Source organism: Crocodylus siamensis, chromosome 11 (assembly GCF_052110815.1).
Source record: "Crocodylus siamensis isolate JL-2025a chromosome 11, ASM5211081v1, whole genome shotgun sequence".
NCBI lineage: Eukaryota > Metazoa > Chordata > Crocodylia > Crocodylidae > Crocodylus > Crocodylus siamensis.
In genome coordinates, this window is record NC_143405.1 from 32,278,877 (window position 1) to 32,297,325 (window position 18,449).

Sequence of the window (18,449 nt, forward strand, 5' to 3'; positions counted from 1 at the left end):
GATGTCCGAGGTGAAGTGTAAGGCCACCTGCAGACCTGCCTTGTGCAGCTTCTTCCTCAAGTACTCTGCCATGCTTCATACAGGGAGGACACCACCATCCTGCTGAAAGTGGTGCATGTGGAAACTTTATATGATGGGACCCCCCGCTCTATGAGCTGCCTGAACCCTGGCTGCTCAACAGAGGAGGAGGTCTGGGCATCCACAGCATGCATCTCTCCAGTGCTCTGGGTGACCTCGCTCAGCTTGGGAACGCACTCCCCTGCTTGCCCTCCTTTCCCCCACTGTTCCAGGGTGGCTGCCTTTGTTTTGCAGGGACAGGAGTTTTGGAGCAAGAGGGGGACTTCTTTTGGGGTATGCTCCCACTGGTGCTATGCTAAGGAGGAGCAAGGGCAAGGCAGTGGTGCCTACGGAGATACGTCAGCATCCCCATGGTGCTCGTCCATTTTGCTTCCTTGCCTCAGCTGGTTTTGTCTCGGCAGTGCAGGCAGGTAGTATGTGTGGGATCATCTGCCACCTCAAAATGATCCCAGGCTACACTACCCCGTCACTTCTGGGGTGCAGGTTGGGCTCCTGGCTTATCCCCCTCCTCAGCAGTCAGAGGCACAACTACAGGAGGAGCTGAGCCAGCTGTCTCCACAGCCTCCTCCATAGTCCCTTCCGGGGAAGGGGACCAGGCTGTAGGGGAATTTTGAGGGGTGTGGAGCACAAACTCTGCTTCCCCCTCCTGCCCAACAATTTCTTGTGCTATCAAGTTGAGGTCCCCTACTTCAAGATTGAGCTCCTCTAAGACTGGGAGTGGGAGGCTTGAGCTGGGACCTGCAGTTGGGGTAGAGGAGACTGTGCTGCTGATGCTGCTTGTTGTCATGCTTCTGGTGCTGGGGTTTATTATCACAGCTGGTGTCAGAGGAGGTGTAGCTGCAGGCACTGCTGCAACCTCCTTGCTCCCAGTACCAGCAGAAGCCTCATGGCTGGTTGAAAAGAGGCTGTGTCTCAGCTTGGGTGGTGGGGAACTGATGCCTCTCCCTCTGCCCCCTCTCACTCCTCTCTCAGACTCAGCAGCACTGGCCTTTCCAGAATGCATCATGTTTTACTATGCTGGAAAAAAGTGTATGGCTGTGTGTAGTATGTATGTGTAGTATACATAATATATGTAGGTGGCTGTGTGTGCAATCTATCTAATCTATGCTGTGCTTTCCTGAACAGTACCCAGTGATCACACTGTCAGGCAAAACACAGACTTCTTTCTCTTCAGGTAAAAAAAAAAAAAAGAATTTCAAAGGAATGGATATAGGGGAAAAATGATATAGAGATAACAATACTAGTATTGGAGTTAGGCTAGTATAGCTAAACTGTCAGTATAAGCTCTGTCCTATCCTATCCTTTGGAAGTAAAAGACACACACCCTAGTTAGACAGTAGAGCCAGGAAGCAGCCAGAGTCAGTGCTTTTCAGTTGCTTCTTTCTGGTGAGAGACAGGCTGACAAAGACTGGCAGCTTAGGCAGTCACAGGGTTATATGCTGTTTAGAAAATGTTTAGGTCTGCCCTCCAGAGCACTGGGATTGGAAGGGACCTCAGGGACAGTTGACAGACACTGGCCAGCTACAGGTGTCAGTCTGTTTTCCCTTCTCCCCCTCCCTCTCCTTACTTTCTCTTTCCCTGCAAGCCCAGCTTTGAAACACCTTCAAAACGTTGAAACATCTTCAAAATTGTTTTGTTTCAGTCCGAATGTTTCAACATATCTCCCGTTTCAGTTTAGATTCAGAGTTTCAAGCGTTGAAATGCTTGAAACATTGCTGAAACGAAATGGCGGTCGAAATTTTGCACAGCTCTACTGTCAACCCGTGGACAGTACCCTGTGACTTGAAAAATAATAAATGCAGTGCCTGTTTTTTAGAAGAAGAAAGTAATTGTGGCAGTTACAAATCTGTTAGCTTGACTTCAATCATATGTAAGATTTTTTAAGAGATATTGAAAGAAAAAATAGTAAAAGACATGGAGGTAAATAGAAAATAGAACAAAACCAAACCTTGGTTTGTCCAAGGAGGATGGTATCTGACTAATTTAATATCCTTCAATGACAAGTTACAGACTTCTTGGATAAGGGCAACGCAATGTACTTAAAACTTTTGATACTATCCCTTGTGGGAAATTAATGGCCAAATTCAAAAGGACAGGGGTCAATGTTACAATCCTGAGGCAAATAAAGAGTTGGCTCAAAGGGCTACTATAGCAGGTTGTGATTGGAGAGAGGTTACTAGCTGTATCCTTCAGAGGTCAGTTTTAGGACTTAGCACAAGATCAATTTACTACAAACTGGCTACAAATTTATACTGGAAATTAGGAGAAGCTTTCCACCTCTCAGTGAGGTTAAGTTTCGGACAGGTTTTCTGGACCAAGTAATCATAGAATTAAAGGAAAGTAGGGCTAGAAGGGACCTCAGGAGGTCATCCAATTCAATCCCCTGCTCAAGGCAGGATCATTCCTATCTAAACATTTTTTTTCTGTTCAGAAAGAACCTTCACATACTACTATGAGGCATAATACCCAAAAGATCACAAACACACTTTCATTTGCTACAGGTAAAGTGTGTGTGGTGGGGAGAGAGTGGCTTGAGGGCATTTTCAGTGTCCTGCTACTATAAGAAGAATAATTTGTTAAAATTTGCAGTCCTCCTATCATGGTATAAAGTAAGTCCCTTGTTCCCGTGTCACATGGTAGATTTCTGGCAATTCCATGCTTCAGAGCTTTTGCTAGTCACCTGTAAAGCTGGGAAGGAAATGTTTTCCTTTCATGGATGCATATACCTTCTGATTTTTTCCCTCCTTCCCCTAAAGTATTGGGACATTGGCCACAGGTAGAGCTGAGTGATTCCTTTTTTATTTTGGTGGGGATTGTGGCAGAAGGCCACCTCTGTTTCTCCCCAAAAACTCTGCTCTGTGACAATTTGGTTTGGATGGGCCCAGCAGAGGGTACACACCTTTACCCTATCTCTTTGGGTAATCTGAGCTGGAAACATTCCTGAGGGAGGAGGGAAACCTGCTCCCTCTGCCTATGTGACTGGCATCACATACCTGGGTGAGGGGCTTGCTCCCTGGGGAGCTAGGAACTGCCAGTCTGCCCAGCAACTAGTGATGTATTTCAAATTGGTTGGCTGACAGCCAACAGGTGCTGGCCTCCATTGGACCAGGTAAATGAGGTCACAAGGGCTATATAAGTCAAGGACTGCCCAGGAGGAGGGGACAGCAGCCATGAGAGAGAGAAGAGCTGGACCATCTGAAACTTGCTCTCTCTCAAAACTCATGATCAAGGAACTGCCTGCCTCCAGAGGGAATTGCCAACTGCCTCTGGATGATACTTGTGAGTAATTTACCTGAGATCTAACTAGATATATAGCTTGCAATAACTCAGATGTGTGATCAAAGGCTACCCAGCCATGGGAGTTTGCTGTATGGGACTTCTCTGATATTGCTGTACCCTGTACCTTATTCCAAACCTACCCCTTGTAACCAATAAAGTTCTTCTTTGTACCTAGCATGGGAGACTTATTGGGAGTGGGTCTAGATTATGCCTTGGGGTCCCCTTGGTTCAGCTGACTAAGGGAGACCACTACTTGTGCTTCTGACTGAGGGAAGCATCCCAAGTTCTTGAAGTGAATCAAGTACCCTTGAGGGCTACTAGGCCTGTGTTTCCCAGGGTGCAGAGAGCCAGAATCAAGTCCAGCCCTGGGTGGTGGCAGTGAAACTCCCAGGCTAGTGGGTGTGCTCTAGGAAGGGGGTCAGCCAGATGTGAGGCACCCCCAGAGAGGCACTTGGAGCCTGGAATGTGGTCAGGTGCAGTAAGGTGGATGGCTTAATGCAGGAGCATCCCCTACTGGCCTGCCACAGGGATATGCTGATACTCCTGCAGATTCTTAGAGAACTGACAGGTTCCTGACTAGAGGGTATTGGTCTTCCCTTCATGATCATATAAATCACCAAATTTGAAGCCAGGGGCTAGGTGCAGACATTCAAAAAGCCCAGGCCAGAGTCGATCTAAGTGACATGGTTTTCTATAAGGGATGTAGTTTAGATCCATAGCAAATAGAACACACAGTCGCCCTTTGGTGTGCGGGGAGGGGAGGCCAAACCTTAAACTGGGTTCTGCCATTTTTAAACCAGTCTATGCATGCTGAACTTCTCTTCTGTTACAGGTATAGATTAGTTTTGTGCATTTAACTTCTGTTCTATTGTGGGTATACACCAGTTTCCAATTACTTATACCATTTTTGGCACTTACGTGCTATTTGTAATCCTATTCCAACTGTAGAATGGACTCATGCACCACAGGATGTGTGCTACCAGCAAATGTATATGGCTCCATATGTGTCTATGGTGTAGAGTAATTTGTTAAAGTTTAATATCTGTACCTGGCCAGGAAGGAATTTTATCCCAAATTTGATTGGTATGGACTGTGAGGGATTTTGGCTTCCTTTATAATGTCGGCCGTGGTCCTCTTCCAAAGATCTTCTGAGCAATCGCTTCTCTGTCATTGCAGTGGCAAGCATTGGCAGTGCTATCATCTCCCCTGCTTTTACCTATGGTATGTTGAATGGTGTTCTTTGTGTTTTTGGTTTTGGGCCTTTTAATTGTATGTGGGAGTTTGAAATTGTGATTTTGGGATAACATGGGTAAATGATTATCTATGAATGCAGACTTCATGGCCAGGAGCCCCTTTCAGTACTGTGGTCCTCTGTGGTCCTGAAACTTACATTTCCATGTTTCTTGAAGAAATAAAGTGCCTTTTCAAAAGCCTTTTTACACAGGAACTTAGCATAATATAATTAAACATCCTCTTTAAGATAGACCATTTCCTGCAGGGCAGGTGACATTTTAAATGTTCAGATCTGTAAGTCACTTATTCCAGTGGTTTTCAACCTTTCTTAAGCAGAGTACCTGTTCAGATGGGTACCTCTTCTTGTGGGTACCCCTTGTGGATGTGTGTGTGTGGGGGTGCTGATGGCTGGCTGGGGAATGGGGGAGGGTCCAGTCATCAGCAACTCCCCTGGACAGACGGATGTGAACCTGGCATTGCGAAGAAGCAGGAGTACTTGGGCGTGGGGAAGTGGCACACAGCGGCAACACGGAATGATGGAGGTGTCTGCAGCCCCACCCCCCTAACTGCCACTTCCCAAGTACCCCTGCTTCTCTGCACTGATGCTGTGTACCCTCTGGAGCCTTCACAAATACCCCCAGGGATACACATACCCTCGGTTGACAACCCCTGACTTATTCTATAAGTGCCCTGTGACATGCCTACTTTTAGCTAATAAGCAGTTATTCCTTATTCTATTTCAGGTGTCCCAAATGCCAGTCATTGCCGTAATGGTTACAGCAATATTTAATCTCTCGTCTGTGTGCCAAATATGGCCCTTGGGGCAGTATAATCCAGCCTCTAGGGTTCCCCAGCAATCTGGAAATTCAGTGAAAGGGGAGTGGTAAACGCATTAATTGTGCATCTCCTCCATTGCTAAATTTCCAGATGATATAGCCCTGTCCACTGGATCACACCAAAATGCAAAGTCTCTCCACAGCCAGATCTACTTTGAGGGACCAGGCTGGCATGCCAGAGTGTGTCCATGGACTAACCCCATGCACCAAGCCCATACTGAATCCAGCCTGCAGCCTGACCTTGCGCCACTCATTTAACATCATGGGCGTCGATTCTGGCAATGGAATAGGTTTACATATTATGTGTAAGTGTCAAAAATGGTAGGGAAACTTCCACTGTGAAAAAACATTGTACTCTAAGTCATCGAAGTTCCATGTGGTTTTGTCTTGCAAAATGAAAATTTTTCACTTCCTTTTTCACCCACTTTGCCTCATGCTCACTACAGGTATCCCAAGTACACCAAATACATACATACATACACATCGCAACACCCAACTTAGGAACTCACCTGTGTGTATGTGTAGGTGGGTGGTATGTGCATAAATTAGTGAATACAAATATGTATGTGTATATACATATATGTATGTATGTGTGTGTGTGTGTGTGTGTGTGGTATATGAATTAGTAATCCACATATGTGTATTGAATGTGCAGGTGTTGGTAACTGGTAACTGATTCTGTCTAAATTTGGTGTGTGTAGTGTGTGTGAACCCAGACTAATTATCTGGAATGTGTGTGTATCTGAGTTGCTAGTGTGTGTGTGTGTGTGTATGGCAGTGTGTGTGTGTGCGCATGATATATGAATTAGTGATTTGTAACAGCACAGATTGCTTTAATCTGCTTAATTTAGGATTCAGCAAATGGATCAGACAGAAATCTGAATATCTCAGCCAGCTGTGACCCACTATGACACAGCCTTTTTTTGCTCTGTTCTTTGTCCCTAACACTGGAGCATTGATAGGAAAGAAGAGATTAGGGCTATGTACAAGTATTAAAAAATCTGAGGTGGAATCAATTTAAGTTGTATGGTTTTCCATAAGTGGTACAATCTAGATCAGTAGTGAATAGAACACATGTTCACCTATTGGTGGGTGGGGTGCGGAGGGGGGTGGAGAGAACAAATAGACCAGGTTCTGCCAGTTTTAAACCAGTTTATGTGTGATGAACTTCTGTTCTGTTATGGTTACAGACTGGTTTCTGATCACTTATACCAGTAAAAGTGTAATGTCTTGTACCTGGCTTAGATATAACAAACTTATGCTCCGTTGGGAGTATTGGCACATGCCATTAATGTGCACCAGTAAACTACAGAATTTATTGCTCCATAGTTTATTGCTCCCAGGAAGCTCCCGGACATGCAGTTTATATATGCACCCAGACTGCAGCACATTGAGCCAAGTCATAGCAGCCCCAGCTGGCAGGGGTCATGGAGGTCAGCCTGCTGTGCTGAGGCTGCTCCAACCAGCCTCAAAGTGCTGTAGAGGGGCTGGATGGGGCATGAGGGTGCTCCAGCACAGGGCTAGCCAGCAGGCAGCCCTCTCACAAAGGCACCTTCATGCCCCAACCAGCTAGCTCAGCATCTACATGTGTGCTGCTGCATATGAAATAACTCTGCAGCAGGATAGAACTTGTATTTAAAGTCCTACCCTGCTGTGGCATTTATTAGTTTTGTGTGCCCTAATAGGTGCATACATATAGACACTGAGATGTCTATTAATTAACTGTACAGTAAATGTCTTGTGTAGTTGTGTCCTTTGTGGCTAAAACTAGTCTAAATCCAAATGTTGCTGGATTAATCAGTTGTTATTCTGTTTGCCAATAAAGTAAAATAGTTATTTTTATCTCCAGATCTTAGAAAATGCTCTAGAATGGTATCAGATGTTATTTCTTAAAATCACAAATAATTGCCTTGGATGTTAGAGGACTTTATAAAACATAATGAGTTAGGGAGTATAATCTTATATATTTACTTAGTTTAAACAATCATACACCTAATATACATTATAAGGGTATGCAAAGCGGGCCATATTGATTCAGATTCAAATTCAGCCGAATTCAGGGGACAGTAGTTTGATTAGTTGACTTGGATCACTGTCCTGATTCGATTTGGCTGAATCCAAACCTGAAGATTTGATGCTAATTCAGAGAATTAGTGATTTAGCCATAAATACAGCTTTAAATGTTTTTTTCTGCATACCTCAAGGTACCAGGCATTGCTCGTGAAATGGTGGGGAGGACGGAGCGTCCCACAGGAGTGCAAAGGGCCCTCCTGCATACTTGGCAGTGAACCCAGAAGTGGACTGAAAGTACTTCCGGTCTACTTCTGGGTCCACCACCAAGCATGCAGAGGATCCCCCCCACACACTCCTTTGGCTCAGTGATCAGTCATGGAGGGACCCTGGGTGCCCCCCCCCCCAAGACCCAGGAGGCACCAGTCACCGAGTCGGGGGTGGGGGAGGGTGGGTTCCCTGCATGCTCCAGGGCAGACCCGGAAGCTGACTGGAAGTGCTTCTGATCCACTTCTGGATCTGCTGCTGAGCACACTGAGGACCCCCCTGCACTTACATTGGGTGCTTTATCTATCCCACTATGTCAGCCTTCATGAGCTGCCTGGTACCTTGAGGTATGTAGAAAAAACATTTAAAGCTGTGTCTATGTCTGAATTATTGAATCTCTCCGAATCAATTCAGAGGTTTCCAGTTTGATTCAAAGAGATTAAAGGGTCTCCTGATTCAATTCAGATTCAGAGATTTGGCCATTGAATGCAGTCGAATCCCCGCCAAATCGAATCAGTGACTGAAGCGTCTCACAGCCCTAATACTTTATACTTAATATAAACAATTAATGTAAACAATATAAAATAATTCCTTTTTTTAATCAAATCACCTAATTCAGAATTCACTTGTGGACAAAAATACTACCAAAGTCAAAATGTAAGCAGTTTTGTTCAACCCTGCCAATTGTATTTGCACAGTTTTAAAATAGCACAGGTGAAATACAGATTTTGCTTTTATTTATCATGATATAAAAAGAGATAATATTTATGTGCTGTTAGAATATCAGTTAAGTTGAATCCAAATGATAGAAGTAGTTAATTCTAAGTAAATAATTTAGCCATGAGAAAGAATCAAAGTGAGATGCAGACATTATGTTACCCATCATACAAATGCATAGTAAAAGAGTTTCTTCTTCAAAAGGTTTACAATCTAAATAGATGAGACAAAGGATAGAAGAAAGGAAGCATTATACCCACTTTGCAGATAAGAAAAAAGCAGAAAGAGAGAATTTGATTTTCACAGAGCATCGCTGAGAACTGAATCTGTATCTCCTGGGTTGCAATGTCATGCATTAACCATAAAACCAAACTTCCACCCAAAGGTCCATGTACATGCTGATAACAGTGGAGCTGAATGAAGGTGCTGGTACATATCTTATTATTTTCTGGTGTCACTGAAGCCTTGGGCTTATTTTACACACAATTATATTTTTTAAAAAATCTCTCCTCAGATTATGATACAGTTACCTCATTTGAATTTTGCTGTATATTTCAACAGCTTAGTGCTAGAAGCAATTTTAATTAACATCACCTCTGTACCACAAGTTCTGTATTAAAGCCCTGGCTTTGCATTGCCTCCATGATTTTAATCATATTGAAGAAGAATGAATCCCATTATTCTTAAAGGATTATCAAAGTTATGTAAAATGAACTGCATCTGGAATTTTAAGTGATGTCATGTACTTTTTTTCAGAAAAAAAATGTTGCCTGTGGTGAGGTAAAACTTTTTTCTAACTTTAATTTCCTATGTGAACCAATATCTGAAGTGGTAAAGTTACAATTTAATTTTAATCTACCCACAATACTATTAAAATGTTGTGTTCCTTTGTGGGGAAGTTACTAATTATAAATGGTCAATCTGGGATATGGGTAATGTTATAAAATAGATTTTTTCCCCCCTGATATTCATAGTTAGTTGAAGTTAGATTATTATCACTTAAAGATTTGTTTAAGGAATTTGCTTAACTGCATGGAAAAAAATGATTTTTTGAACAAATTTGTCTTAGGTTAAACAAACTGCAATGCATGCATCTCTGGTGGGTTAGCTCACACAAGAATGTAGAGATATGTTAACTAATGCTTAATAAAACCGTCTTAGAAAACATATGGTCACTGGAGTCTACCTGATAACATTAAAGAAACAAGAACAGATATCAAGCTCCATATTACATCTGCTATTTTTCAGTGTTTTTCTGCAGGGAGGTAAAAGAATTTAAATATAAGTTTGAAGTAACCCCATTTTTTTACCTTTAATCAATTTGCAACAGACACTTGTAAATCAAAGTGTCTTAACATAGTAAATATCACCTGGATGCAAGATGTTCATATCTGGGATGTGTTAAGTACAGACTCAAAACAATTTAATGGCGTTCATTGTTTTCCTTGTACCAATTTTCCTTTCTTAATTTTAACTCATACCTTCTAGACAGAATTGATTACTATTTCTCATAGTTCTCCACTCCTTGTTGTGATTGAATACATTTTTCCCCATCCTGGTGAATGCTTGCTCTCTATATTGATGGTATTTTTTGCCCTCATATTTTTTCTGTCTCAGTATTCTCAAAACCTGACTATTCTAGCACATCTCTTTCTGGAGCTCTGATAGTGTTTTGGAGAGAGACTCAGTAGGTATTTTATCTTTGTTATTTCAAATCTGTTTTGATTCTTGTTCTGTAATCTCAATAAATTAGACAATTGTTTTTAAGGCTGCACCTCCATTTATCTCCCTAGGGTGTGCTACTGCCGCAGCAGGAACTGAAGATGAGGGTGAGGCAGAAGCTGGTTGGATCGAAGGTGCTGCCATCTTACTCTCTGTTATTTGTGTGGTAGTTGTCACTGCTTTTAATGATTGGAGTAAAGAGAAGCAATTTCGTGGGCTTCAAAGTCGTATTGAGCAGGAACAGAAATTTACTGTAGTCCGAGGAGGACAAGTTATTCAGATCCCAGTTGCAGAGATCGTAGTTGGTGATATTGCACAGGTGAAATATGGTAAGTTTCACCATGTAGATTCCTACAACTACTTGTGTAATCTTCAGTCATTCAGTCAATACACTTTGTAGGTTGGAACAGGATTTAGCATTGAATAAAACATAGGGGTTTTTAGCTGGGGTATTTAGGAAGGTGTTTGAGGAGCTGGACAGCTCAGTGGATGCTGGAGGATGGAGAGTGACTGGAATAAATGGATGACAAGAATTTCTAGGAGGAAAGCAGGATAGCTAGGGACTGACACAGAACTCTTTACTTGTGTTGCTTTCACTTCCTATTGATAATGAAGCTGGTGATGATTAGAGCCAGGCAGAGAAAGCTAATTCTGTTTCATGGAAGATTCCCATATTTTCAGCGTGGTTGCATTTTTTATTAGGAATGGCAACACAAAGTTTTTATATCCTTTACAAAAAGGAGTAGAGCCCCAGAGCAATTGGTGAAATGGCTGCCCCAGAGCCAATAACCCTGGAAGTCTTAGGATATCTAGGTTCCCTCTAGCTGGTTGCCCTAGAGTTGCTGAGTGCTCTAGAAGCCCTCCAGATGGGTGCACTGGCATGTAAATAGAGTTCCAACAGGTTGGAAATCTGCCTGGGTTGTGCTGGTACTTTGGCATATTGGATTGGCTTTGTAAAAACATTCTTATTTGACCACCTTGGTAAATTCCAGTGAAACATCTATGCTATTGAGCCTGACTATGCCTTTTTCCTTCCATTGAGACAGGAAGCCAAAGTGACTGCTTGGCTCTTTCTACCAGCTGCTGCTAGCAAGGGCCATGTCCACAACCCAGGCAAACAAGGGTTGAGCTTTGCTGTCAGAATGCAATATAAAGCTTCCAAAGGCTTGAGTTGCACATGAAATGCATGTGACTGGGCAGCCCTGTCAACAAGAAGTCTGAAAACAGGAGAAGAAATGCCATAGGCCCTATCAGACTGAGATGACCTCACCACCTGTTCTTGAATTAGTAGAATGTATGAGAATAGCCTTCTCTTCCATCATCTAGGAGGAGATTTAGCACTAAAAGGAAAAAAAATCCTGTAATTTTAGTGGGATTAGAACTTTCAGTGCATGCCTGTTAAAGACTGTGTTGAACATATTGGATGACAATGGTGGCCCTCTACAGGATCTGTTTCTAAACAGTTAGAGAAACCAGAAATATAAGGGTGAAGGTGAACTACAACAATGATTATTTTTATATAAATCCATTTATTAAATATTTAATTATTGTTGACTCTTATCATTGTTTAATAAGATTGAGCAGGTTAAAGAAAAAGAATAATCTCATAAACTCTTCTGGTTTTTCTATACCATGCTATTATTGACAGGTGATCTCCTACCTGCTGATGGGATTTTTATTCAAGGAAATGACCTTAAAATTGATGAAAGTTCTTTAACTGGAGAGTCAGACCAAGTCCGCAAATCTGTTGACAAAGACCCTATGTTGCTGTCAGGTAAGTCAGCATTTTGTTCCTTCTGAAGTAGAGGTCTATGCACATGAGATCCGTGTGTGTGTGTGTGTGTGTGTGTGTTGTGGGTTTTTTTGCTTCCCAGACACAGTCAGATTTGGAAATGGAAAGGTGGTATTAAAAATATTTTTAAAGTACTACTGATTTTGTATGTGCAGATTTAGGCAGAAATCTTGCATAGTTCCTGTACAATATGCATTATTTTTGTTTTCACGAGGAATGTCTACACGAAACACTACTGCACAGTAGTTAATCCCTAATAATACTGCACAGTTCTAATCCCTAATAATACTGCAGAATAGTGTATTAGCACTGTTGGTGCTATGACGCACACTGCACAATATTATCTGGCTACTGCACAGTCAGTGTCTCTTGTAGATGTGCCCACTGTGTATCTGTTTCTGCTCATAATATTTAGATCTTGCATTGCCAAACAATAATAAGAAAATATTTATATAGGGCAAGTTAGGTATCAGTACTTAGATCAGTCATTGTCTATCAAGTCTTAATTCAAGAACTGATTCAGTATATTGGTATTGTTATAACAGTATTGGGTATTACAGTCATTTATTTCAATTCATTGTATGCCAGTCTTAATTTAACAACTGATAATATATACTGCTGTTCCTAAAAACTTCTTAAATATTAGGTTCTGTGAAATAAATCTTAGTATACTTACTGAAATAAAATAGAAAAGACAACATAGATTGTATTAAGGAGAAAACAGTTAAACTAAGAAATCATCCTAGTTTATGTCTAAGCATTCTTAGTAACCTTCAAGGTGAATTCAAATTTTACATTTTACAGTCTCATATTTAATATAATTATGCATACTGAATTGGTTATGTGAATTGGTTATGTGGAATACTATTTTTCCTTTGCTGGGTTATCGGCTGTGCTCATTCCCAAAATGGCAGGCTCCAGATTGCCCAGTACCAGAGCCCTTCCAGACATGAAGGTAAAAGAGTTATGGGATCTGTTGTATTAGCTACACTGTCACCCTTGCTATAATACCATATGTACATGACAGAAGGCCTGATTGTGGGACTGCACATCAGATCCCATCACATCTTATTGCCAGTGCAGGTAGAGGCCAGGATCACAATCCTAGGCTCCCCTTGCAATGGCAACTAGCAAGCTCCCATGGCTGGGAGCTCCCTCAGCTTGCAGGGCTCCCAGCCACAGGGGCACATCATACATCCCTGTGGCTGAGAGCCCAGGTCAGCTGATGGGACTCCCAGCTGCAGGGATGTAAAGTGTACCCCGACAGTCATGAGGCCCATTAGCTGTGTGGGCTCCCAGGAGCAGGGGTGCATGGTGGAACCTGCCCAGCAGGGAGCCTTGATCAGTTGGTGAGGATCCCAGCCACAGGGTCACCCCTGGTCATGGGTTCAGTTGATAGGATGATAGGAACCCGCCACAAAGTAATTACACATTTTTTGTGAAATAACTTTGTGGCTTATTCCTCCTTGTATCACACCACTAATTGATTGTATGTGTGGCTGAGTCACAATTTAAAGTGCGATTAACTGGTTAATTACCTCTTAAATGTAACATGGCAGGGGCCTGTGTTATTAAAACAGCAGTGAAAAAGTCAATCTATTAAAACCTGATACTTTCATTTTAAACTGAGCTCTTGACTTTTTCATGTGTGAAAAATGCTCCTCGTCTTTTGCATGTGGTTGTAAAACCCATCTTAATTCTTATTTGTGGATTAGATTACTGTGCTGGAATTTATTAAGTATTGAAGGAGATCTTGTGAAGGGGATTTTCCCTACTAAACCATTCCAAAATTCTAAACCTTGCAAGCAACAACTGCTGAAGTTATTATTACTTAGAGGAGACTGTTATTGGTTATTCAAAATGCATGGCACTTTGTTAGAAGTAGGGTACTAATCTTACCAATGTCTGCTGATTACAGAACTTTTCATCAGTTTCCCTATAAATTGCCATGTTGTTCACTGTGAAAAAGTTAGCACATCTCCTCCCCCCTCCCCCAACCCCCCTCCAGGGTTCCTGCCTTTATCTAGCAGATGAAGAAATCCATATTATCAGTATCTTTGGCAGAACCAACAGTTGCACTTAGACTTTATGGCTGCTTGCAAATGTAAAAAAAGCAAACAAATGAGGCTTTACTCTAAACTTGGTACACTTCTGCACTGAGCCCAGCACATCCTCAGAAGAGCTTGCATGTTAGTTGGACCCAGCTTGCCCAGTGCCTGTATAGATTGGGCACCTTAGTGGGGTTTTTTGGTGCTTTTATCCAATAGCTACTTGTATCAGCTTTAGTTAAGGCATCTAAAAGGCCTGCTGAAGTACCCAATCTGTACAGATGCTGAGGAGCCAGGTTGAAGAAGTAATGTGCAGTTTCGTCTGATAAAATGTGTGGGTTCTTTGTTTGTTTGGTGGGTTGTTTTTGTTTTGTTTTGTTTTGTTTTGGGGGGGTGTTAAACATCTCCAAGCAGCCAATGTTCCTTGACATTTCTGTTTTCAGGTGGCTATAACTTTTTGAAAGCTTCCCATGACCAATGTCTGCTTCAAACTATATTTTATTTCCCTTTGTTTTTTATTTTAGTTTAGTTTAGTTTAGTTTGTAAGAAAAATGGGTCAGTAGTTTTCTAAAAAATGAGATGAGGAGAAAAATGCATTTGTTTGGCCAGGTTAAAATACAAAAATCACTGTTCATTAGACACCATTATTTTCATGTTTTGGTACAACAACTTGAAATCTGCCAAAGAGCTTTTTTGGTGCCAGGCCTATTTGTTTTGCTGTCTTTTAAAGAAAATGCCTACCTTAACCAAGTTTATAAGCTGTGGAAAAATCAGGTTGCACATGATCAGTAGACACACTAGAGTTTGGCCTCTAAATTCTCTGTATATTATCTGTACTGAGTATACTCTACCTAGAAGTAAGCAGAACTTTCCCTTGCTGTCAGTACTGTTATGTTATGATATCAGGAACTGAATTCAATTCATAAATCATCTTTCTTGTACCCTCAATACTCTCTTTCTGGTTCCCGGAAGTTGATAGGACTTCTGGGATATAAGTATTGGGTTCTAACCATAACTGGAGGCAGAAAGCTAAACTAGATTTACCGTTGGTTTGAACTGTCCTTGAAAATCCTGTACTCTAAGATAGTTTGATGTTAAGTCACTGAATAGATGAAGGATAGAATTCAATTCCCCATTATATATGTAAATAGCAATTCTTCAGTAGTATAAGGAGCATTTTTCAGGAGTGTAGGTTGTAGCCGTGTTGGTCTAAGGACACAGGCACACAAGGTTCTTTGGTTAAATCTGATATCTTTTATTAGATCAACTCAAATCATTGGAAGAATTCTTCTTTGTAAGCTTTCAGGCACAATCACCCTTCATCAGGCAGAGGAAGTGTCTGTAGATGGTCTTTGCTCTTCCTGGATGGAGTAGTAAAGCTGCCAGAGGCCAGTACTTATGCAAGAAAGCCAGTCAGTTAAAATGTAAATTGGGTTGGTCAATAGGTGAGAGACAGATGGGAAAGTAGCAGGGAGAAGGGGAATGAATGTAGCTGTAGTCAAAGGATGAGAGACAGGAGTGGCGTGGGGAGAGAATGAATATAGCTGGTAAAAAGGGGAATAGTTCAGATGTTTAGGGTGATTGCTGGTTCTGTGCAGATATGTATGTATGGATGTTACCAACCCATATTTCAGAATCCCCCACCAGGATGGCATTTGGGTCTGCCTTACATACCTACAAGAACAAGATTACAGCTTAGAGTACCGACCCAAATTTGCGGTTCTGTTTCTGGTGTTGTAAGTCCAGGTATCTAGTATCAAGTGCCAGTAATGTCCTTATTTAACTGAGAACTTTTTATCAGTTAAAATGGTGACTAACATGGGATTCTTGAGGGCAACTGATATAAAGTTTCCACCAGTGCACAAACTCTTAAATGTACAGGAATTAGATGATAGGTGTCACTTGGTGAATTTCGCATGTGCTCACATGTACGCACACACACTCCTACAGAATTAGGGGAAAATTAAGGGATCCCTTTCCTAATGCCGAAAATCCCAAATATATGTTTAAAAAAGGAAAAAGCAGAAGTATATGCTTTTATTGCCCAAATAGATTAAGTTAGCTTGGGCTAAATGTTTTAAACAAGTTTGTGAAGCAAATTTGCTATAAGCATGTCTTATATTCTTCATGTTTTTGTATATGAATGACACTGGCTAACCATTTTAAGTTGACATTTTAAACTCTGAACCAAAGACTAAGATAGACAACTTTTAGTGTATCTGTCTTCTGACTCATCCACTGGTGATGAAGAAATATTTTTTTTTGGTCTTGTCATTACAAAAAATAGATACAAAATATTATTATTGAAATTCAGTCTCAGTTCAGTGCCATTCAAGTTTAAGTCTTGTGAAAGACAAACTGAAGCAGGAAAGTATTAAGTGGCAGTCTGGCATCTAAAACTGTGTGTTTAATATGCAATCAAAGTTTCAATGATATAATTATAACTGTGAGGAATGTCAGTTCTTGATGTCCTTTTGAAATCACCTAGACAGTCATTTACTATACATGAGAAGCAGTTTTTACAGTGAAGTGCGTACTAAAATGATAACTTGTTTCCATCTGTATTTACATATTTGGAAGTACCTTGGAAAGCGGAAAGTTTTCATTTCCAAAAGACAACTGAAAGTACACTAAACATTTTCTCTTCTCTAGTTTTATTGTGCTAATACTACATATATCTCCATTTTTCTGAGAACATTAACATTAATTTAATGGAATATGTCCCATGAGCAGTAGCATCAAAAAGTCATTGTCTTGGCCACAGCACAGAGCTGTAGGACAGTTATCAAATCAAACTGTAGTCCCAAACTTCATATAATTTTTTTGTCAGTTATGCAAATCTTGCATACTATCACAGGGGATTATTTTCCATAATTCCATAATTAAGACCTTATTTTTCAAGACACACGCTGCTGCTGCTTCCTTCTTCCATAGTTTCATAGTTTGTAGGGTCAGAAGGGACCTGAACAGATCATCGAGTCCGACCCCCTGCCATGGCAGGAAAGAGTACTGGGGTCAAACGACACCGGCAAGGTGATTGTCAAGTCTTGTCTTAAAGACCCCCAGGGTCACAACCCGCACCACTTCTCTTGGAAGGTGGTTCCAGATCCTAGCTGCCCTGACCGTGAAGTAGCGCCTCCTGATATCTAGCCCAAATCTACTCTCTGCCAGCTTGTGACCATTATTTCTAGCTACTCCTGGTGGTGCTTGGAGGAACAGGGACTCCCCCAATGCTTGCTGGTCCCCTCTGAGTAGTTTGTAACAGGCCACTAGATCCGCCCCCAGCCTTCTCTTGTGGAGGCTGAACAGGTTCAGGTCCCGTAGCCTCTCCCCATAGGGCCTGCCCTGTTGTCCCCTGATCATAAAAGTGGCCCTCCTCTGGACCCTCTCCATGTTGTCCACATCCCTCTTGAAGTGCGGCACCCAGAACTGGACACAGTGCTCCAACTGTGGCCTGACCAGTGCCACATAGAGGGGGAGGACAACCTCCTTGGACCTGCTTAAGATGGATCTGTGGAGCCATGACAAGGTGCAGTTGGCCTTCCTGACTGCATCCCCACGCTGCTGGCCCATGTTCATTTTGGCATCAGTGATGACTCCAAGATCCTTTTCTGCCTCTGTACTGATGAGAAGGGAGTTCCCTAGCCTGTAGGTATGGTGCCAGTTGTTCCTCCCCAGGTACAGTACCTTGCACTTGTCAATGTTGAATCCCATCCTATTCTTATCTGCCCAGCCCTGTAACCTGTCTAGGTCTGATTGCAGCCTATTCCTCCCTTCTAGCATGACCACATCTCCCCACATCTTAGTGTCATCAGCAAATTTGAACAGGGTGCTTTTTACCCCCTTGTCCAAGCCACTGATGAAGATGTTGAACAATGCGGGCCTGAGGACTGAGCCCTGCAGAACTCCACTGCCCACCTCCCTCCAGGTTGAATAAGACCCATCCACCACCCTGCTCTGGGTGCGGCCCTCCAGCCATTTGGTGACCCATTTGACTGTGTAGGTGTCGACACCACAGTCCCCCAATTCAATTTCAATATTGATCAGTCTGATTGAGATCTTTTATTATTAATGCAGGCATTTTATATACTCGGGTGAACTCAATTTCCCCTTGTGGCTGCATCCACCTGGATATACCCTTTGGAAATGCTCCTTTGCAGTGCAGGGAACAAGTGGACATGCAGTATGCGGTGCTGCCCATACTGTACATCTATATTTGTCTGGACTTGGCCTGTGTGTCTAAATGGAAGCCATCTAGCTGTATATGTGATGCTTTTGCCACTTAATGTTTGGTGTGTGATTGTATTACTTTGGGGGGTACAGGTGTAAGTGTGCATGCATAGACCAAACCTGTTCAATAGGATATTCAGAAAGGCCACATATTTCTGAACACAAACATGTTCAATAGACTATTTAGAAAGGCCACAGGTAGCTATGTGGCTACATGTATGCCCATTTTTTACTAAG

General features: G+C 42.0%; 1 protein-coding gene across 6 annotated transcripts in view; it reads left to right on the forward strand.

The window, feature by feature from the left end:
* Window positions 1–18,449, forward strand: part of ATP2B2 (ATPase plasma membrane Ca2+ transporting 2) — a 1,084,469-nt gene that overhangs the window by 777,665 nt on the left and 288,355 nt on the right. For all 6 annotated transcript variants that reach the window (XM_090021539.1, XM_090021533.1, XM_090021535.1 and 3 more), the window contains exons 6-7: window positions 10,214–10,471; window positions 11,791–11,916. In XM_090021539.1, the coding sequence (XP_089877665.1) occupies window positions 10,214–10,471; window positions 11,791–11,916 (384 nt within the window). The remainder of the gene's footprint in view (window positions 1–10,213; window positions 10,472–11,790; window positions 11,917–18,449) is intronic.